The sequence below is a fragment of the Panthera uncia genome, chromosome B4 (assembly GCF_023721935.1).
Source record: "Panthera uncia isolate 11264 chromosome B4, Puncia_PCG_1.0, whole genome shotgun sequence".
NCBI classification, from domain to species: domain Eukaryota; kingdom Metazoa; phylum Chordata; class Mammalia; order Carnivora; family Felidae; genus Panthera; species Panthera uncia.
In genome coordinates, this window is record NC_064809.1 from 100,399,953 (window position 1) to 100,423,692 (window position 23,740).

Genomic DNA, 23,740 nt, shown 5'->3' on the forward strand with positions numbered 1-23,740 from the left:
AAGAAAGAAAGAAAGAAAGAAAGAAAGAAAGAAAGAAAGAAAGAAAGCAAGCAAGCAAGCTTATTTATTTATTCTGAGAGAGAAAGTGCAAGAGTGGGGGAGGAGGAGAGAGAAAGGGAGAGAACACCAAGCAGGCTCTGCATTGTCAGCAGAGCCCGATGTGGGGCTTGATCCCACAAACTGAGCTACCCAGGTGCCCATCAAACTCCACTGCTGCCTTAACTTACTATATCATACTACATCTCTTTCTTAAAACTATATAAGGTACATAATTTTACTCCTTAGTAGTCTTAGATGGCTTACAATTTTCTGAGCTACTGAAAGGTTATTATTTTTAAAATAAGGATTTTCTAATAATTCCAATTATTCTATTTATTATTTCACTGATTTATTGGTTGAAATATATTTATTTATAATATTTATATTTGGGAAATCAACAAATAACATCTTTAAAAAACTGAAAACAACCCTTCTTTTTCTTTCAGCTTTTTTCCTTGCAGAGGGAAGATAAATGAGCAAATGCAAGCTGGCTGAGCCAAGGGAAAAAGGTGGAGGAGAACAATTATACAAAGCAACAGTTCCACATGAATTTATGTTTTCATTCAAAGATACTGCTTTGTATTTTGAAAAGACTGGAGCATTAGAAACACTTAAAAAATGAAAGAATTTGCTATCATGCTATTTAAAACTAACTTTTCTTCTCTACTTCCCACTCTGCTACCACTATTAATCCATTGGAAATCTTAACAAAAACAGAAAATCCTCATCCAATCCTGATCAATAAAAACAAAATTCAAGAATAGAATAGTGGAATTTAATAGTGAGTTTGGTAACTTTGCATAACATCTGAAAGTATATATGTGAGGATACCTAAAATAGCATAGATGTATTAACTTATCTTTTTAGCCACAATATATACTTAAATCATAATATATACATTTTGAGGACAAATATTCAACTATACACATTTCAAAACCATTAACAAAATTTAATTGAAAGACAAACAGAAGAGGTCAACAATGTATTCAAAACTGCAAACAATTACTTGACGTGAAACAAAACACAAACATTATTATTGCAAACATCACTGAAAATGAGTAAGACAAACAAAATTTCTGTAATATACACCAGGGAAAATGTTAACAGATACATTTTGTTTCTTATGCTATTAAAATTTGTTCTGTTCTATTAATATCTCCAAATATTTAATTCTCAATCTAATGTCTTCCAGGATTAATTCTAAGAAGCTGAAACTCAACTTTCTCCAACAATAAGTCTAGAAGTTAAAAATTATATAAATAAAATACTTATGTTACCGAAGAAGAAATTCTGACCTGGAGAGCATTCTAACCTTAGGATTAAAGGAGTAAAAAACCAAGGATTCCTAACCTTTTCCCTTTAACTTCCCCTACTCCATAAAAGCAAAGTCCTCAAATTGATTTTCACTCAAAAATAATGATGGCTGCCTATGATCTTCTAATTTCTGTTGGCTATATGGTCTGACTTGAAAACACCTCAAAAGCCTAAAACTAACATTAATGTATAGAAAAATGAAGAATTATTAAAATATGGTATGACCTATACTGGTGTTCAAATCACAAAATGCTAACTGCTTATAATGGTTTTATAGAACTATCACTAAATCTTACCATAGAAATAGTAATAAAACATAATCATGCTGACAAAAAATAAAGATGCAATGATAGGAAAGAAAATGTTTAACATTAAAAAATTTAATGTTTTGTTACTTTTCATATATTCACCATGAATATTACTGTAAGGATATTAATTACTTACTACAGGCCATGTACTTTGATAAGCACCAGAGACAAAGCCTGTATATGAACACTACATGCCAGAACTATGACAAAGTTAATCTGGTTGGTATTTTAGTAAACAAACAAAACAAAATAAAAACCAAAACACCAGTTATGTAGCTAATTTAATCTCAAAGGAATAAAATACAAAAAAGGTCACATTTAGTTTTTTAAGATTTTTTTTTTCTCAAGAGGAAAAACAAAATTCAAAGCTAGTAACTATGCATGCTATAGCAGGAAAAACACTTGACTGATTCTCCTGTAATCTTGGGCCTCGCCTTAGTTCTCATTAAATAAAAGTGGAAAAGTCACTTAATATCTCTGGGTCTTAGTTTCTTATGTAAAGCAAGGGTTATCACAAAAGAGGTAAGTTCCTTTCCACATCTGAAATTCCAAGCAAATTAGCAGCAGCATGAAGAAGTGAGCAACGCTCCTAACATTTAAGCACAGAAAATAAATTCATAAATCCTTTAAAATATTTAATTAATGAGTCCCTTTTATGTACTGAATTAAAACTAAGAGAACGTATTCAAAGTACTTAAAAATGATTTGGTTTACACATATGCCCAATAAGCCTTTCTTCAAGAGAATCTTAAAATGAAAAGTCTCGAAAGTAACCAAAACAGTTTAACATCCATCAAATTTTTTAATAATAGGAGGAAACAGAAGAATGAAAAATCTGTTTCTGTCATGTTACATCTAGTCTTCCATAAGTGTGACTGGGTGTGTTTAGATCTTCACCACAAAACCATCTTGAATGAAAACAACCACTAAAAAAATGAAGATGGCTAAGAAGACAAGTGTCTGGCTCACTTCCTTGAAACAAAAACATCTATTCTGTCAGAGGGAGTCACCAAGCCTAAATGCTAGTAACTGCCAATTACATCAGTTCATGTAGTTCTGAGCTGATACAGGTTATTTCACTTATTAACCTACTGAAGAGATGGTCACCAACTTGACAAGGTTAAAAAGCAAAACAAACAACTTTCAGCACTGGGCAAGATACATCAGCAGTTCTATTAGGACCTTTACACACCTGCGTCTCTCCCTGACCTCTGATGTGGAGGAGACAGTGCCAGCAGTAGTTGTAGTCAGGGTTGTGGTTGAGGCTGCAGCATTTACAACAGTTGGAGCAACAGGGATGGTCACTGCCGTAGGAACACTGTCCTTTTCTTTTTCAGTACTATCCTCAGCCCACAAACGATTTGAGGTACTATCGCATCATAAGCAGCAACACAAAAAGAGAAAAGGAAAACAGCTAAACAATGAAAGCACTTTCTAGCAGCTGAAACATGTGACTACAGGGATGGATTTTTTTAAAACATGAGGCAAGACATCTTTGAACTATGAACCAGAAATCTCACCCAGAGCTGTCAAAGGGAGAAATTTACATTTTAAGCAGCCTGATTCAAGGAAAGTTAATAATTCAAGAACTTCGTTTTTCCCCAGACATGCATAATTGCCTCTTTTTGGAACCAATTTTTGCTTGTAAATAATTTTAAAAGGTAAATGAAAAAATCCAGAGCCCCACAATCTTCTAAACAAAAATGCATGCACATACATAAGCACACAGTAGGCCTGAACACAAAATGTTATCTGTGACTCACCTGCTTTGTGTGCCTGTTGAGGAAGAACCCGTTGTAATCTTTGTAGTAGTGCTTGTGCTGGAAAGCAGGCTTTTCTGAAGCCCAGCTGCAGAGGTAACTGTTGGTGTTGATGTGGTGCTTGGAACACTAGAACTAATCAAATCATCTTGTCTTCTACCAAAGGAGCAACTGAAGGAAAGAGTCATATCTATATAGGATGTGTCTGTATGTGTAGTCTACAGTTAATGTCTATACATTACACAGATACACAAGGCTAGGAAAAATCTAAAAAACTGTGTTCCTAAATACACCACCGGCCCCAGCACCAAGAGTTGCATCTACAACTTACTAGAGTCTAGATGATTTCACTAATTTGGTAGTGTATCATTTTACTGCCTCCCACCTCCCTGGACAGGACTCAAACATGTTCTGATCTGATATTTTACGTTTCTGGAACTATTAACAGACCATATGGTCATGCCAGGCTGGGTCTGAGAAAAACACTTAGGTCTGGTTTTACTCAGGGAAAGTTAAGATCAACCTTTTTGAAGAAAAGTATTTTAGCAATGAGTCACATCCTTAGGAGTGACCCATGCCTATATTATAATTGCTCATCTTTTACTCTTCTTTTTGGTTGTTTTTAACCGAGAAAATATTTATGGTTTTTTCCCCCCTCCTCTCCAATATGACATTACCAACATTTCAATTCAAGAAATTACCATCTCTCCGAGTTCTAAGAAAAGTGGAAACTTCCAGGTCACTAAATAATGCCCAGATCAATTAAGACACTGATCTATTTCAACTTCTCTAGTCAATTATATAAGGAGTTCCTTCTAAATATGCTACAATCTAAAAGATGCTTCTTAATATATCAAATCTAATTATACATAATATATATAAAAGTAAAAACAAATTTTCATCTACCTCTAAATATATATTCTGGACTTTTAAATGACGTTTTATTTAAACAATGAAAGCACGTTAATATCATTTTCTTAATGATACTAAATTGAGGGCTCTAAACAAACTGCCTCATATTTTTATAAAAGAATGCATAAAAGTTACTTAAGAATTATATTACCTTTTATGGTAAGCTGATCCTTCATTAACTGAGCTATTCTTTTTGAGATCATCTTCCCATTTTCTTCTTGTGTAGGAGCTACTCGTTCGTAAACTTGAGTCTCTGTGAAAAGAGTATCTTTCAAATTCTGGTATATAATTTTAAAACAGGATTAAGAAAGCTGTCTATTAAAAAACATCAGTAGAAGCAGAAACTAGTAAAATCCCTTAAGAAAATGCTTTGGAATATTTACTAAGAAATGAAAGTAATTCCAGTTCTAAGATTCTATCCCTAAGGTATAATCCTAACTACAGTGGGGAAAATTAAGATATTTACAGAAGTTTTACTTATGATCATAAAATACCAATTTAAATCTCCATATTTGGAGAGGGGAAATAGTTACTTAAACCTCAACAGACCTACTCTATGGAACATAATGCACTGATGAAAACCAACGCTTACTGAAGGTATGTATGAACACATAAGACTACGTATGAGATGTGAGGTAAAAACAAACAAACAAAAAAGTCAAGACACAAAACTGGATGTTATAACATGACTACAACTATATTTAAAAGTTCTCATACCCCATGTGCTGAAAATAGGAAGAAAGAAACTAAAATGTTGACAGTGATTAAGAGCTTTTTCTCCTTTCTTTCTCCTTTTCTGTAGGTTTCAACTATTTGGAGAGTCTGTACTAGATTAGTTTGTGACCTCATCTGGCACCACTGTCCCAACCACAATGTGTTTTGTTTTGATTTTGCCATTTCACCAATATCCAAAATCCATCTCCTCAGGACCTTCTATTTGGTGTTCTTCCCACAATCCATATATCCCACAGAGTTACAACAATGCTCATGTTTTCATTGTCATGCTAGATAATAAAGATTTCATAGTAAAAACATAAAGCAAATCATAATGAATCCACCTGTTTTCTTTCTCTTCAATGTCAGATGTACTGGCTAGTCGTCTTGGTATTGTAGGTGCAACATATGCAAGCCTAGTTCCTTTACTATCTTTCTCCTACACAACAGGAAAAAAAATGAGTGAAAAATAAATCTGTGATTACAGGAACCGCTAAAAGTACTAAGGAAAGAGTATTCAACAATGTACAATTATACAATTACAATTATACAACCATAACAGTTTACTTTATAGTATTTCCACAGCTCCTACCTATACTCTTTAAAATTAATGTCTATTAATATTTAAATACTTTAAGTGCCAGAGGACAGCCTGTTCAAACCGATTTTCTTTTCTTTCTCCTTTAATCTAGAATTAGACAATATTTTAATATAAGGAAAAAAATTCCTCATTTTAATGACTTTTTCTAAATTTCTATAACAGATTATGTAAGGTAATGCAGTATAATATAATAAAATATTCTTATTTTTTTCCAGAGAAATAAGGTCTCAAATATGGTTAACTGGTAAGTCCTAATTATTTATGCTATGTAAGTTATTCATTACTTTGATATAACGTTAAAATATTCCGAACAAAAAAAACTTAAGTTATATTTATCCAAATCCAGTTGAGAGTGCAGGAGCAATGGTATGGTACATTCCCACTGTACTGGCATCAAGTACTTGGAAAATAATTAGGCAATCAATTTATACAAAATAAAAAACTTTAAAATTACTTGATGAGAAATTCTATTTCTTATTTCTGACACAAAGAAACAAACACTTTAAATAGAGGGACGAAACTATATGAAAAAAAAGTACAAGCGCTGAAAATATAGAAAAGAAATAATCCAGCAATATAAAATATATCTGAATAAACTGCATACATTCTATTTGATATAATTTAATACTATCCTTCAAATACAGTTATTAAAACTACTGATTAAAAGGAGGTTGCTTTTGATGTAGCAGATATAAAACTGCAGATGCTAGATAAATGCAACTTACGAGTATAATTACATTACAGAATAAATTCTAGAATAAATGCCCCCCAATATATTTTATTATAAATTGTCTAGTGGAATAAAGCATTTGTTTAATTAAGTATAGTTTCATAATTTATTTTTTGAGCAAATCTGATCTTCCCAGTACTTACAGAAGCATACTTCATTTTATTGCACTTAACAGATACTGTGGTTTTTACAATTTGCAATTTGTTGCAACCCTGCATCAAGCAAGTCTATCCAAGCCACTTTCCAACAGCATTTGCTCACTTTGTGTCTCTATGTCACATTTTGGTGATTCCCACAATATTTCAAGGCTTTTCATTATTATCATATTTGTTACAGTGATTATAACTTGCTGAAAGCTCAAATTATGGTCAGCATATAAATATTTTTAAATTAAGGTATGTACATTTTCTTTAGACACAATGCTATTGTATACTTAGGAGGCTACAGCATAAATATATATAAAATTTATGAGTATATATACGAGTATAAAATATACATAAAATTAGAGTGTATGTGTGTGTGGAGATATATATATATACACACACACATATATATATGTGTGTATATATGTATGTGTGTATGTGTGTGTGTGTGTGTGTGTGTGTGTGTGTGTGTATCCACACACATATACATACGGGAGAGAGAGGGAGGGCCTAAAAAGAGAGAGAATCTGAAGCAGGCTCCACACCCAGCACAGAGTCTGACGTGGGGATCAATCTCACAACCATGAGATCATGACCTAAGCCAAAATCAAGAGGTAGATGCTTAACTGACTGAGCCACCCAGGTGCCTTATATAAATATATTTCTTATATACAGTGGGAAACAAAAAATTCATTTGACTTGCTTTATTGCAGTGGTCTGGAGCCAAACCCACAATATCTCTGAGGTATGCCTATAATTCCATATTGACATTTAAGGTAGGTCTATTTGTATTATCATGTAAAATTCATTAAGTCAGGTGAATTAAGTTGATACACAAATTTAATAATGACACAAAGTAGAAAATCTATCAGATTTCATGTTCCTGGAAAACAAATGATTAGAGTGTTGATAGAAACCAGATGATGAAATAAGTCACCTTTTCTTTATTATCCAAAGAGGAGGAGAGTCTGGGACTCGAAGCTGAACGTATAACACCTGCAGTGTCTTTTTCTTTCTGAGCCTCTTTAGATGCTGTGATTTCTGCAAGTGCGCCATAACTGCCAGTCTTTCTAAGTCCTAACCTCCAAGATGCAGGAGACTCGTCTTTTCTCTCTTCTTCTTTGGGAGAAATTTTTGTAGCTGAGGTTGGAAACTGTTATTTTATTTTTAAGGAAAAGAAAAAGTAATTATCAACACTGATCAATCCTTAAGCTGGAAATAACAAATTTATAGATAATGTATCTGAAATTATAGTTAATAGTTTCAGGAGAAACACTTTTACTAAGTAGGTTAATGTCTTAGTAAAAAATGTAAAGATCTAAAACTGGAAAAAAAATAGAACTACCTTTCCAAAAGTTAGATTTAAGAAAACACACTCCACACTTTATAGCACACAGAAAAATTATAATGCAAATACAGAGGACAGAAATGAGCACACCATAAGGACTTTAAAACCATGCATCTCTGGAACCAATATTCATATTAAACTTGTTATATTGTAACCTCATAAATCCTTGCACATAGGAATGCCTCACCATGGATTTTTCACCCTTATTGGGCACAAGAACAATGCCAGTTTTGCGCAAGCCCTGCCTCCATGATGCAGGATCTACTGATTCCACCACAGGCATGATAGGAGCAATGAAATCATACTAAAGCCAATTAAAATAAGACAGGTAAAGAGATAAAGATTGAAAGCACAAAACAAAAAAGGAAGTTATAAACAAAACATACTTTTTTCTGTTTAAAAGAATTTTGTAACAAAACCCAATAACTGGGTAATGATCCAATCTTAAAAGTAACTGGGAACAAATCTAATTTTAGCATAAGAGAAAGAATCTGAAAGAATCTAATAAAGAAATTTCTAAAGCAATTAAAGGCACATGGAGCAAATACTATAGTACTTGAATGAACAGACTACTGCATTTGAATTTTATTTTTATTCATTTATATACTTGGGTTAAGAATTTTTTTTTAATCCAGCATAATCAACAAAAAGTAATGTGATGTTATCTTCCACTTAGAATATTTAATTCAGTATATTTTTAGTATCATAGCCTTAAACTTACTTTTTGATTTTACCACCAAATATTAATTTTAACATTTCAACTAAAAACTATTCTTTTGTACAAATATTTATTTCATTTTCAAGGCTTCCAAGAGCCCTAAAAATGAAACATTTGTTGTCTTTAACTAGTTCATTTCATGAACTTCACTGTTTAAATATTTAACCACAGTTAAGAACAGATGGGTGAATATAGCAACTAACTAGTTGCTATAAGCATAGGATATGGGTAATTAAAAAAAAAAAGAAAAAACACTTTTCCATATTTATTGCCAAAGTTTGATATAATTAGCATTTCAGAGTGCTTGCTTGTTTAAGCACCCAGAATGTCAGAGGACTACTTCATAGACAAAACTATTATGATGGTAAGATATCTCTGGTACTTCTAGTAAGTAATTCCTATCAATAAGGTCATAAATAGCCTCATGATATACAGTGCACTGAGGCATTCCAGGGATGCCAGAATAAAATCACAAGGGCGCTGTGGTATACTTTCAAGTTTTGAGAGAAAGCACAGTGACATCTGTTGGACATGGCACAAATTGCCACTGTTAACTTACTTGCACTTAACTATTTAATAAATGAAACAAATACTTCTTTTGGCCAAGTGGCACTGTGAAAAAAATTAACAAAACATTAAGGATTCCACTGACTGAGAAAGTCCAAGAACCTCTGTAACATTTTATACAACAATACAGACACTGAGATGACAAGTTTTTGATTTCTGCGTCTAAACTCATAGGGACCATCTAAGAATAGAGATTGGCCAACTTTTCTGTAAAGGACCAGACTGTGAATTTTAGGCTTTGCAGACCACAGAGTCACTGTTGTAACTATTCATCCACAGTGTTGTACAAAAGTAACCACAGGTAATACATAAGAGAATAAATGTGGCTGTGTTTCTAATAAAACTTATTTAGATATACTGAAATTTAAGTTTGGGTTACAAAATATTCTTTTGGTTTTTCCCCTCCAACCATTTAAAAATATTAAAACCTTGGGGTGCCTGGGTGGCTCAGTCGGTTAAGCATCCGACTTTGGCTCAGGTCATGATCTCACAGCTTGTGAGTTCAAGCCCCGCGTTAGGCTCTGTGCTGACAGCTCAGAGCCTAGAGCCTGGAGCCTGCTTTGGATTCTGTGTCTCCCTCGCTCTCTCTGCCCCTCCCCCACTTGCTCTGTCAGTCTCTGTCACTCTCTCTCAAAAAAAAGTAAAAACGGGGGCGCGTGGGTGGCTCAGTCGGTTAAGTGTCTGACTTCAGCTCAGGTCACGATCTCGCAGTCCGTGAGTTCGAGCCCCGCGTCGGGCTCTGGGCTGATGGCTCAGAGCCTGGAGCCTGCTTCCCATTCTGTGTCTCCCTCTCTCTCTGTCCCTCCCCCATTCATATTCTGTCTCTCTCTGTCTCAAAAATAAATAAACGTTAAAAAAAATTAAAAAAAAAATAAGTAAAAACATTTGGAAAAATTTTTAAAATATATATTAAAACCAGGGGTGCCTGGGTGGCTCAGTTAGTTAAGTAGCTGACTCTTGATTTTGGCTCAGGGCAAGATCTCACAGTTCCTGAGTTTGAGCCCCGCATCGAACTCTGCACTGACAGCGCGGATCCTGCTTGGGATTCTCTCTCTCCCTCCCCCTCTGCCCCTCCCCTGCTTGCACTCCGTCTCTCAAAATAAATTAAAAAAATATTAAAACCATTCTAACTTGTACAAAAACAAGTAATAGGCCAGTTTCACTCGACTACGGTTTGCTAATCCCTGCCTTGGAACCTCCCCAAAACTGGAAACAAAGTTACTCCTCCATGATAAAATAGATAACTTAACATTTACTGAATGTTACAAGAGAAGCTAACATTTAACAGATGTTTACTCCCGCCAGTCCCTAAACTAAGTGCTTCACAGGAGTTATCTCGTTTAATCCTTACAACCACCCACTGAAATACTATTAATACTGCTATTTTAGAGTTGAGAAAAATGAAGCAGTATTAGCAATTTAAAATGGACATTTCTTGCACTGTAATGACTGATCTACCCCCATTCTGCCTAGTGTGAATTTGGATTTATTGGTTTATGTGTTTAAAAGTACCTTTCAATTTTACTTGGTCTGTAAATGAGTATCTCTGAAATATTCAACTATACCTATTCCCTGAAACTCTTCTTTTGGCTTTTGTAACAGGACACTGTTTTGACTTTCTTACTCTTTTGCCTACCCTCCTTCTTGGCCTTGTTGCTTTTGTCAGCACAGTCCTGCAACACAAGCATTTCAAGAGCCTGTTCTCAGATCTCTCATCTTCTCTTTCTACTTTCTTCTGAGGGCTGGGAACAGGGTCTTTTCTACTTCCTCAAGCTCAATATGAACTGTGCTCAGCTTATTTTCAAATTTATTATTTCTAGTTGAGTCTGATTCCTAAATTCCCAGTCCTAAATTTCTAATTACCTGGAGAATGGACCATCTAGAACTACAACTGGAACCTGAAACTCAACATACTTAAAATCAAACACCTTTATTTCCAAACTGGCTCTCCCTCAGTTCCCTATTTCTGTTAGTAGCACCAATAAATTTCTTCAATTTCCTATGTTTGAAACTTCATAGCCATGTTAGACTTCTTCTCTGTCATCGTCCTTCATTTATAAATTAGCTGCCAAGTCTCTGAAACTCCTCTCCTTCTGAAGAGAAACTCTTCTCCTTCTAAGAACTGCCACTTCTCTATATTTTTTTTATCATCTTGGGCAACTTCAATGATTTTCTAATACATCTTCTTTCAATTAGTCTCTCACCTTCAAATACACCTGTACATTGCTACCAAAATTATATTCTATAAAGAATAATTCTTTCACGGCCTTGTTTAAACATCTTCTGATTCTCTACTATCCATCAAACTAAAAATGTTACCAGAGAAATGAAGACATTCCACAATTTGGCTTTACTATTCCTGTTTTACTTTGTATATGTACTCTAGATATCAAACTAAACAATTTATTTTCCTGCAGAAGATTCTACATTGTCCCTACTTTGTTCACATTGTTTCTTTTTTTCCTTTCAGCAAACTGTACAAACTCTCCTGCTAGTTGAAATACTACTTTACTCATTCAAGATCTCAAATGTTCTAATTTTATTACCTCAAATCAAATAGGATCTCTTTCATTTTTAAACCATCATTCTGTATTTGTACACTTCTACTGGCATATTGCAATATACCACACTACAAAGTAGTTTTTTATTAAATTATTATTATACTTAATTGGATTCAATTAACCAAAGCATTTAATTCCAAGAAAATTCTGAATTTTTACCATCTAGTAAAGTAAATACAGTTTACCCTATCAGAATTTATGTGCATACAGCAAAGTAGGCAATCTTTTTCCGAGATCCCAAACAATATTTATTTTTTTAAGTTTTTTATTTTATTTATTTTGAGAGAGAGAGCAAGCAGGGAGAAGGAGGGCGGGGGAGAGAGACAGAGAGAGAGAAAATCTCAAGCAGGCTCCATACTCAGCACGGAGCCCGATACAGGGCTCAAACTCATGAACCATGAGATCACGACCTGAGCCGAAATTAACAGTTGGATGCTTAACTGACCAAGACACACAAAGGAGCCCCAACCAAAAATATTTATTTTGACAAAAGAGGGGTATATAAACTTACTGTTACAATTTTAAAGATTAGAGATGCTTGAGTGGCTCAGTTGGTTGAGCATCTGACTTTGGCTCAGGTCAGGATCTCACAGTTCATAGGTTTGGGCCCACACTGGGCTCACTGCTGTCAGTGCTGAGCCTGCTTTGGATCCTGTTCCCTTCCTTCTATATCCCTCCCCCACTCTCACTCTCTCTCAAAAATAAAAATACTAAACAATTTTTTAAAGATTACTTATTTTTAAAAATAATCTCTACACCTATCGTGGGGTTTGAATTCATGAACCCAAGATTGAGTCACATGCTCTCCCAACTGAGCCAGCCAGGCACCCCTACTGTTAAAATTTTAAATCATAAAACCAAACTGATGGTATTATAGAAAACATCTCCACAAATCATAAGCCTGATCTTACTGCTACAGAAATATTCTTTAATTTTAGCTGAAGAGTTAAGAACTTAAGGGAAAATCATTTAAAGCGAATATGTTTCTCTGTAACTGCCACCCTGAGTTGTTAGAAAATGTAAGTGATATTTAATACTGCTTTAGAGCTTCTGGTTTGTGATCTATTCCTTACCATGAGTGTATGAGTGTGTATTTATATATAGTTTATGCAATGGTGGAGAAAACAAAACTTAGCATACCTCTGTGCAAATATTGAAAGCAGAGTAGTGAGAATCTAAAAATAGAATTCTTAACTGCAAAATCTTTTAAGATGCATTTACAGATTAACAATTCATCTAAGGCAATTCATCTGTTAGGTCTCTAAGTTACAGGAAAATTCCTGAAACTAACTTAGAAACATTAAAATGCTAAATTAACATTACAAAGTATCACTGAACAAAATAAAAGGCTTTAAAAAGTCATACAAAATAAGTAAGATTGCTCCATCCATTAAAATAATACTTCACATTTTCTATATACCACAACTCTGTTGATTTGAATAAAATTTGGCTACAAAACCCTTAAGATTTTAAGACTGAAACAATATAATCTTCCAAGTAAGTTATGATGCTTGAAATTGAGAATAAAGTGGAGTTTCTAAATATGCAAATCATAGAAAACACTTGTTATTAGATCAATTTAATTACAGAATCAGAAGTAATTCTGAACAAGGATTTTTATAGCAAAGAGGTTAATCTAACAGATATTAAGAGCAATTAAGTTATTAAATTTGGGGCTATGCTTGAGAAAAATATAGTTGATTGAAAGAAGTCCACTGTAATTGTTTGACTATAGCAGGAAAGAGACTGCTTAGCTAAATACTCAAAAGAATGAGAGCCAGTTTTTCTTGGCCAGATATTTCAGAGGGATGGAGCTTCTTGTGAACTTCTGATAATCCTATAGTTTTAACAGATAATAAATCAAAAAAGCTAAAGTTTGGTAATCACTGAATAAGTATAGAAGGACTCTAGAATTAAATAAAGTTTAGTTAAAGCAGCCTATGTTGACTCCAGTTATACCATGATAATCATGTTGAAAATTCTGCAGAGAGATTGCCCCTGAAAAATTTCATTTTTAAGCATATATAATTATGATCTTATGAACATGAGTTCTACCTAACTTCAAGAAGCCCTCAGCTCTGGAATACAGAAGGTAAGATAAATCATTCATATAGTTTCCTGATATTCAAACTGTACCAATGAAATCCATGCATTTCTACTACTATGAACCCACAATACCAATTTCCTTAGGAAGAGTTTTAGAAGAGGATCATTACTAGTGGTATGGATTTTCTCTAGTTTATTATTCTAAAGGGTTCACATTTTGATCACTTGAAGCCAAATCCAAAATTAGCAATACTGACAACATAATAGAAACACTATGGGAATTTAAAAATCAAACCCACACAAACCAAATAATGTCAGATAAGCAACAAAATAAGAAGTCCAAAGGCACAGACATGACAGTTAAACACAATGTACAATCCCTCAGTGGACCCTTGATTTGAAGAAAAAACAAACAGAAAAACATTAGTAGGAGGACAAGTGAAAAAATCTTCACTATGGTTTGTATATAACGATCACAGATCAGAGTATTATATCAAAGTTAAATATCTTAAATAGGATCATTTTAGTATGGGAATGAAGGATAATGCTTTTGTATTTAGGAGATACATATTCAAGTATTTAGGGGTAAAGTGTTATATTGATTGCACTCAATTCTTAAATGTTTCCACAAAAAAGTGTGTGTACGTGTGTGCATATGTGTGTGCGTGTGTATGTAAACAGAGAGGGAAATGAATACGCTCATTAAAGACAAGTAAGGGTTGGTGGGGAGAAGCCTTTAAAAAGAGAGAGCAGTGGTAAAAAAAACCAAAAACAAAAAAAAACCCCACAAAATAAAACAAAACCTGTAATCTTTAATTTGGGTCAAATGAAGTACAGGTTCTGGAGTAGCAGGGAAAAGCAAAATCTTTAAAAATATCAACAAACTAGTTGGAAAGCACTGTTTGGTGGAGAAAAGGAAGCAAAAGGACAGAGCCCACATGGAGAACAGAATAAAGGAGAAGAGGAAGAAATGAAACTAACATTGTGGGAGTACTTTGTCACTAGCCAGGCTCTCTCTCAACCAACACTTACAATGCTAACTTACTCTTTTGTTTTTGTTTTGTCTTTCTTTCTCCTGACAGATAAGGAGACAGTAACTTGCTTAAGGTCCTTACAATTAATAAAGGGGTAGAGGGATTCAGGTGTGGACCTCTGCTTTGTCTGACATCAGAGATCATGCTCTTAATGGCATACCATACTTACAAATCTAGTGCTTTGTAGAGTTAGAAAATCTAGATTCCATGTAAGAAACACAACAGATGAGGGGCACCTGGGTGGCTCAGTTGGTTGAGCATCTGACTTGGCTCAGGGCATGATCTCGAGGTTCGAGAGTTTGAGCCCCACATTGGGCTCTGTGCTGATAGCTCAGAGTCTGGAGCCTGCTTCAGATTCTATGTCTCTCTCTCTCTCTCTGTCCCTCCCCTGCTGTGCTCTCTCGAAAAGGAATAAACATTAAAAAAAAAAAAAAAAGAAACACAACAGATGAACAAGGGGAAGGGAAGGAAAAATAAGATAAAAACAGAGGGAGGCAAACCATAAGAAACTCTTAACTACAAAGAACAAACTGAGGGTTGTTGGAGGGGAGGTAGGTGTGTGTGTGGGGGGGGGGCTAAATCGATGATGGGCATTAAGGAGGGCACTTGCTGGTATGCACACGGGGTGTTATACGGAAGTGATGAATCACTGGGTTCTATTCCTGAAACCAATACTGTACTGAATGTTAACGAACTTGAATTTAAATAAAAACAAAACTAAACAAAAAGGAAAATCTAGATTCTAGCTCTGTCCTTGACTTGTGGTAGTACTTTTTGTGCTTAACTCACACACATGTGAAATTAACAAAATGTACCTTTACTTATCAACAGGGATAAAGGATACAAAACCCATGTTTCTCAAAAATTCAGTACAAATAAAAAATACAAAGCCATTAGTTTTTATATGCAAACTAATACTTTAAAAATTATATTAAAAAAGGGGCGCCTGGGTGGCTCAGTCAGTTAAGCGTCTGACTTCGGCTCAGGTCATGATCTCACAGTCCGTGAGTTCGAGCCCCGCATCGGGCTCTGTGCTGCCAGCTCAGAGCCCGGAGCCTGTTTCAGATTCTGTGTCTCCCTCTCTCTGACCCTCCCCCATTCATGCTCTGTCTCAAAAATAAATAAAGGTTAAAAAAAAAAATTAAAAAAAAAAAAAAAATTATATTAAAAAAAAGAATGTAATATGGTTCAAAGAAAATCTTAGTCAAATTAAAAAGGAAAAATACATTCTTGTTCTAAACTTTACTTTTGGAATAAAGTATACAAATTTAAGAATTGTCTTAATGCTTTAGTACTTAAACAGAATAGATGTATTTTTAGCAGACAAAAATTTGGCTTACCTTTTTAATAGGTGACGTAGGTGTGGCCTGACCAGATGACACAGGTGTTGTAACAGCTACAGGAGCTGCTTGTGTACTAGATGTATTGGCATTAGTTACAGAAGCCATAGGTTTTGTCTTATCTATCACAAAAACACAAAAAAACATGGAGTCAAGAGTTGGTATGGACTACTTCAATGTCTAGATAAACAGTATTTTATATTCGTTTTTGCTTAAGGTTTTGTTAATTCAAGTCTTTTACCATTTTTATCCCTTTTAACAAGTGAATTTTTTCAAGGAGTTCCTAGAAATGCCTCAATATGTATGCTGAAATACATAACAGAACATGATGACAAGCAACAAAGCTTCTAAGAATAAAAAGCAAAAACGGAATCTGACTTTTGTACTTTTAACACTATAAAAATACAAAAAAAAATTTTAAGTTGAATGCATGAATACAGTATAAGTATAAAGATTAAGTACATAAAATATTAAGTGTAAGTAAAAAGATTACAAGAGCTATGCAATTTTTCTAATACATCTACAATTTACCTTGCTTATTTAAAACTCATAGTTCCTCTTTATTCCAAGAAATTTAAAAACTGCTTTTTGTCAATAATCAGCTTATTTTCCTGTCAAATAGTATGCGTAAGTGTCATAAGGAGCATGCCTGCTCACCACTAAAAAGTCTACACTTAAATGAGAATATCAGCTGAATTAAGATTTAAATCTCTTTTCACAATGTACTGAGACAATTTCTAATTAACAATGAATTACTTAGAAAAAGATTTTTGAAAATTTAATGAAAATCAATCTGATGCTAGAAAAAATTCCGACTGTATTTGAAAAATTTACCTATAAATTTAAATCTATAAATTAACAGTAATTTATAAATGGGGCAGAAAGGTTTACTTTTCAAATGGTCAAAAATCATTTATCTAGTTTTAAAGTATTTCTTTAGTTTCAAAATGGGGGAGGACAGGTGGTATTCTACACTTTTGGGAAGAAGTATAGTACATACTTTAAAACCCTAAGAGATACTCATTTTCATTATACCTCTCTTCCTCCTTTAGGTCACTTTTCCAAAATAATTTTCTACCTTATCATTATTTTATGCTGTTACACTTTATAAGTAGACAATATTAAAATATTCTTATCTTTAGGGCAAGTATAAACTTTCACTAAATAGTTCTGATTTGCACTGATTCATTCAATTCTATTTGTGACTAGGAAAATATCCACAAGAGGTTAATAGGGTGAAAAGCATCATATCTCAAACTATACCAAAGGACAAGACTAAAGTGACACATTTAAAAATCACTAAAGTCTTAGCTTTTCGAATAAAGTGAATGAGCTAAACTCAGTCTCATAAACTTTATTCTCAATGCTAAACAATACCTCTTTATTCAACAGAAGCCAAGCCTATTTGGCATAGTTAAGTACAAATCATGCATAATCTATTAGACCATCATCCTGGAAAACAGTCCACCTAACCGGAGAGTAACTCAACAAATATTTATTAAATGTTTCCATATTTCAAGTGCTTGGTACTGGGTCCTTAAGTTACTGTCCTACGTACTGGGGATATATCAGTTGATGGAAAAACCAAGTATCTTAACTGCATAGAGCTTACAGTCTAGTAGGAAGAATAAATAATAAACAAGATAATCAATGATTTTTTTCTCCTTTTTTCTTTTGGTTTAAAAATTTGCTTTCTGATTAGTTAAATCTACACATGAAAGTTAAAATGGATATACATGTATGTAAACATTTAGGCTTCGTTTAAGAATAATAATGAAACAAACCTCAAGTGCCCACCATCCAACTTAACATTATTAATATTGTTAAAGTCCTTCTATAATTTGATTTCATTGAAGAATAAAAGTGTCAAGTTCTAGAGGAAAACAAACAAACCAACCTGAAAGCAAAAATATGCTTCCCTCCTCATTCCCTCAACTACCTCTAAAATTTATAAATCATTTGGAAGGAAATTAAACTTTTGGTTGAGTTCCTAATTTCAGCTGATTTATGAGGAAAAAAACACTCATAAAAAACAAACTCAGTAAATAATTTATGAAAGAAAATTCACCAAAATAGTTATTTTACATCAAATAGTTTCCCAAGGAAATAACCTTACAAAAAAGCAGAAAAAGAAATAGTTTAGAAATTGTCAAATCAAGCTGTAGCTCTACAGGGAAATGACTGCTTTCTGAAGCTTGCCAAATAAAGTATGATAAAACCTTGTTGATGTTAAAAGAGTGAGACAGAGCAAACCATACAGCATTTACAAGGATTAATTCTTGAGATAGAGTCAAATTTTCCTGGCACAACCAACCACTAGCAACAGGAAGAACAAAATTATGATAGTACAATACTTCAGAGGGATATTTAAAGTTAGTTCAGTGAGAAACTGAGCAGAGAGTGATTGGTATGCTTAAACTCCAAATGTAGAATACAATGCAATTTGATGGCAATTAGTTCTATTTATAGTTACAAAATAGTACAGTTTAAAGAACTATCCGGATCATCTGGTCTAATTCTTATTTTACAAGAAAGAAAATTTCAACCAAAAGAGGTCAGACTTGCTTGTTAATGGCAAGACTGGCCTAAATCTGAAGTCTTGTTTGTTTTAAATAGTTCCCCAATGTCTAACACGGAACAGTAAATTGTATAGAAGGGGCCAATTAAGAATGTATTAGATAACAAAACCGCAGAAATTCCTGTGAGATGCTTGGATTCTTGAATTCTACTATGTAAGTAGTAATAGACCTCACACATTACTTAAAAGATCCGCGTGCTAGTTCTAGTTTTCTTGTGCATATGTACATATACTTAGTTTTGTAATGATGAATTCTACTACACTGGGGGCCAAAGCAGATCTCAAAGGGGGTATAACCGTATAAAAATAATTTTAAAACTTGTGAAATATCTGAGTGAATTTAAATATCAATGATGTCATTTCATTTCCTAGTTTTCATAAAATAAGGGAAACAGAACAAATTTAACTGAAATGGTATTAAGCATTTATATTGATCATATTTAAACTAGTAGAGTTGAATTTTATAAATTATGCAAAGCTAGAATTTATTATGGAGCACTCTTTATAGAGTATCCATATAAAGTATTATTATCCTATTTTTATGGAGAAATCTAAGATCAAATAAGTTAACCACAAATACAATTACACTCATGAATCAGCCTGTGTTCTTAAACACTGTGCATGCCCATTCTCATATAATTTGCTTTTATAATTACAAACATTTTAATTAGCAGGTTATAAAAATGAATTATAATACTCAGTGATTACCTGTTGCTTTAGTTTCCAATTTTACCCAGACTGTCACCAAGGCAAAAGATATGCTGACTCACCTGACCAGCAATATGACAGCAATAAATTTAAAAATTATATACCTGGGGAATAGAATCTAGCCATTTATATAACTAAAAAACTCTTTGTGTATTACCAAAAAATAATTTTCCTGTAGGATTAGTAAGTTTCAAAAAAAAAAAAAAAAAGGAATTTAAAACAAACAAATGGAGTACCTGTATGGCTCAGTTGGTTAAGTGTCTGACTTCAGCTTAGGTCATGATTTCTCGGTTTGTGACTTTGAGCCCCACATCAGGATCTGTGCTGACAACTTGGGACCTGCTTCAGATTCTGTTATTTCCCTTTCTCTCTGCCCCTCCCCTGATTGCATTTTGTGTCTCTCTCTCTCTCTCTCTCAAAAATAAACAAACATTAAAAATAACTAAATAGGGGCTCCTGGGTGGCTCAGTCGGTTAAGCGTCCGACTTCAGCTCAGGTCATGATCTCACGGTCTGTGAGTTCGAGCCCTGCGTCGGGCTCTGGGGCTGATGGCTCAGAGCCTGGAGCCCGCTTCCCATTCTGTGTCTCCCTCTCTCTCTGCCCCTCCCCCGCTCATGCTCTGTCTCTCTCTGTCTCAAAAATAAATAAAAACGTTAAAAAAAATTTTTTTTTTTAAAAATAACTAAATAAATAAGACATACACACAACCTGGCGACAAAGCTGGCCTTTATCTGCTTAGCAACATTTTGGTTTTTTGTTTTTTAATTTTTTTTAGTGTTTATTTTTTTCAGAGAGAGAGAGAGAGAGAGAGAGAGAGAGACAGAGACAGAGACGGAGAGACAGAAAGACAGAGCACAAGCAGAGGAGGTGCAGAGAGAGAGGGAGGCACAGAATCTGAAGCAGGCTCCAGGCTTTGAGCTGTCAGCACAGAGCTGGATGCAGGGCTCGAACCCACAGACTGGGAGATCATGACCTGAGCCAAAGTCAGCGGCTTAACCGACTGAGCCACCCAGGTGCCCTGCAACATTTTGCTTTTAATGAGAAAAAGGTAATCAGTATCTTCTTTGACATGTGTTTATTTAGTAAACTTTAGCTTCCCACATTTTCTCAGAGGAAATATTTTGCTCAGTGAGTAAAAATAAAATGATCTAAAACTGTTGTTTTGTCTAGAGGAAATATAGGGAACCCAAGAAATTTTAGGGCTTTAATTTGTATTTACCGATGATGACCATTAGGTCCTGATAATGATAATTCTTCCTGTTTTGTTTTGTTTTTAAACGTTTATTTATTATTGAGAGACAGAGAGAGACAGAGCATGAGCATGGGAGGGGCAGAGAGGGGGGAGACACAGACTCTGAAGCAGGTTCCAGGCTCTGAGCTGCAAGCACAGAGCCTGACGTGGGGCTCGAACTCACCAACTGCAAGATGATGACCTAAGCCAAAGTTGGACGCTTAACTGACTAAGCCACCCAGGCGCCTGATAATTTTTTCTTTGATCAAAACATCTTAATGGAAATGGAATATTTTGTGTGTGATAAATTTACAGGTTAAAACAGCAGGTTATACAACTCAAATACGGCAATACTGGAATTTCATGGTGCTCAGAAGATTTGAGTGATTAGCTGATGCAGAGTAAGTTATTATTTATTATGCAGAGTAAGTTATTTATTATTGTAAAAGCATCTGGTAATTACTTCTGAATGTGTCAGTGTGTAAAAATAGACTGGAAGATAAAATGGACAGTGACTGACTTTGGAAAGAAAGGAAAGGGAAGTAGATTAGGGCTCCTGGTTAAAGACAACTGTAACTTTTTAAATTTTATTAAAAGAAAAATTTGAAGCAAATATAACAGTCAACAGCTGTTCATTCTTGGTAGTTGGAATATGAAGGTATACTTTCCTGTATCTTTAAAATTTCTCTAAACAAAGCAAATTTCCCCACATCCCATAGGAAACTATCTTGATTCAGCCTCAACTTTCTAAAACTTTACTCTTGTTTAGGGAATATTTGGGAAGATATCAGGACCAGCTTTCTGGACTTTTGGGCCTCAGAAAAGTATCAGGAGCATTAGTTAATTGTTGGGAACCCATTTACACCCTACCTGCACCATCCTAAGAAAATCTTCACCTTCTTCAAATCTAAAAATACAGGTCAGCAAAAAAACCAAACCAAAACAAAACAAAACATAGAGGCGAGTAAGAGCCTCCAGGTCATTAGACAATAAATTCACAACCATACTCAAGTTTTTAACACTCCCTGAAAGGTAATTTACTGGCTTCTCAGGTATCTGAACAAGTAGCAAGTCAATCAGAAAAGCTACAAAATTAAAGCCTGATCTTACCTTACTTTACAGTGCATCAAAATTCATAGAAAATCCAGTTATGCTTCAAATTTTACCTGTTTCAGCTTCTGATTCTGAGTCGTCTTCCTCATCTTCTTCACTAGAGCAGCTAGACTCATCTTTCTTTCCTTCTTCTTCATCATCAACTTTTTCTTGTTCCAAAGATTCAATACGGGATGCATTTTTCTCTGGCTCAATAATCAATGTCTCTTTGCTGTGCAAAGAAAATAGCTTTCAAATGAGTATAAACACAAAAGGCCAAATACGTTAATTTTTCTCAGATCCACAAAGTCTAATAATCACGTTCATGGCCATGATGCCAATTCATTCATGACATTAACAAAAGTGACTTTAATATTTTACTTACTTTTTAAAGGTCTTCTGTGACTGATTATTGTCCATATTGGCTGTTGATTCAATTAATGGAGATTTCTTCTCCCGTTTTTCACTATGGAGCTTTATAAAAGTTATGCAAAGGAAAATAAGAATAGTATTAAAATAGTATTAATGAGTAAAATACAGAATTTAAAATAAAGTAGTTTTCCAAACATGAAACAAACCCAAAACAAATAAAAGATTTAAGTTTTAACTGAAAAAAAAGGAGGGGAGGGAAGGCAGCTCAGATAAAGAATAAAAAGGACTAGATAGTTAAAAAGCTAAGTGAAGAACAAAGTTGAATTTTCTAGATCTCTCCAACTGTTAGATCACTGAAAAAGTCAGGCTCCATCAGCCACTTAATATGCCTGATGATATTTTACTTAAAAATGTTTCCTACTTACATAACTTCTTCAATATCTAGGGCCTGCTATTTTAGAAATCTGAGATTTTCTTCTAAGCAAACTTTGTTGTGAAATTACAAAAACATGTTATTCTTGAGTAGATACATTACAGAAGTATTCATTTTGTGAAAGGGAGATAAGAGAAATGGGAATAAGCAATACAAAAGACTGAACACTACCACTATTCCTTTACTCTTTTTCACTGTCATTTAGTTTGATTGACAGGACTAACTTAAACCAAAAGCATAAAACATCACAAAAATACTTTAACTGTCTGAAAGTTAAGGCTTTAGAAGAATTCTAATTAGAAGAATTCACTAATAGAGATAATATTTAGATCTTCATCAAACATACCAGATTTTGTTTCTTTTGCAACTCTTCCAAATATCCTAAAATATCTTCATCTGCTACATCAAATGCTGTCTGGCCCTAGGTAGGAAACAAAGAGGATTGGTAATGGTAAAAAGTCAACAAACTATAAAACACCTCCGGTTGACTCTGTATAATTATACACAAAAGTTAGAAAACATTTGTTACATATGTAGTTTGTTATGTATGTAGTAATACAACAGCATACGACTTAACAGAGATGTATGAGAAACCCATTGTGAGAGAAAAGCAGCTGATACACCACCCCTTACTTTTGGTAACAGCTTTACTGAGATATGACTCACCATACAGTCATTTAAAGTGTAAAATTCAACTGTTTTTAGCATTCACAGAATGTTACAACCTTCACCATAATCAATTTTAGAATATTTTCATCATCCTGAAATGACCTCCTTACTTTTCTCATCCCTCCTCCCAGCCTTCCAGCCCACGGCAATCACTAATTCTGTTACTACAGATTTGCCTGTACCGAACATTTCATATTAATGGACTCACACAAAAAATCATTTGTGACTGACTTCTTTCACATTGTATGTTTTCAAGTTTCATCCATGTGCTGCGTGTAGTACTTACTACTTCAGTCCTTTTTATTGCTGAATAATATTCTATTGCATGGCATACCACATTTGCTAATCTATTCATCAGCTGATAGACATTTGCTTTTGCTTTCTGCTGTTTAGCAAATAATACTTCTATGAATATATGTGTACAAATTTTTGAGTGAACATATGTTTTCATTTTCTTGGGGATAGAGCTATAAGTGAAATTACTGGGGCATGTGGTAATTCCACATTTAACCCTTTGAGGCT

The 23,740-nt window shown here is 34.1% G+C and overlaps 1 protein-coding gene across 8 annotated transcripts in view; it reads right to left on the reverse strand.

Annotated features, from left to right (window-relative positions):
• The window catches only part of PPP1R12A (protein phosphatase 1 regulatory subunit 12A), a 159,967-nt gene that overhangs the window by 39,656 nt on the left and 96,571 nt on the right, over positions 1–23,740 (reverse strand). For 5 of the 8 annotated variants that reach the window (XR_007456738.1, XM_049625997.1, XM_049625999.1 and 2 more), the window contains exons 6-14: positions 22,896–22,970; positions 22,130–22,218; positions 21,819–21,976; positions 16,136–16,257; positions 7,459–7,674; positions 5,392–5,486; positions 4,485–4,586; positions 3,425–3,592; positions 2,854–3,030 (exon numbers count right to left, since the gene is read on the reverse strand). Coding sequence is in view for 7 of the 8 variants with exons in the window: in XM_049625997.1 (XP_049481954.1) it covers positions 2,854–3,030; positions 3,425–3,592; positions 4,485–4,586; positions 5,392–5,486; positions 7,459–7,674; positions 16,136–16,257; positions 21,819–21,976; positions 22,130–22,218; positions 22,896–22,970 (1,202 nt within the window). In the remaining variant the exon portion in view is untranslated. The remainder of the gene's footprint in view (positions 1–2,853; positions 3,031–3,424; positions 3,593–4,484; positions 4,587–5,391; positions 5,487–7,458; positions 7,675–16,135; positions 16,258–21,818; positions 21,977–22,129; positions 22,219–22,895; positions 22,971–23,740) is intronic. The other 3 variants (XM_049626003.1, XM_049626001.1, XM_049626002.1) reach the window with 2 other exon arrangements.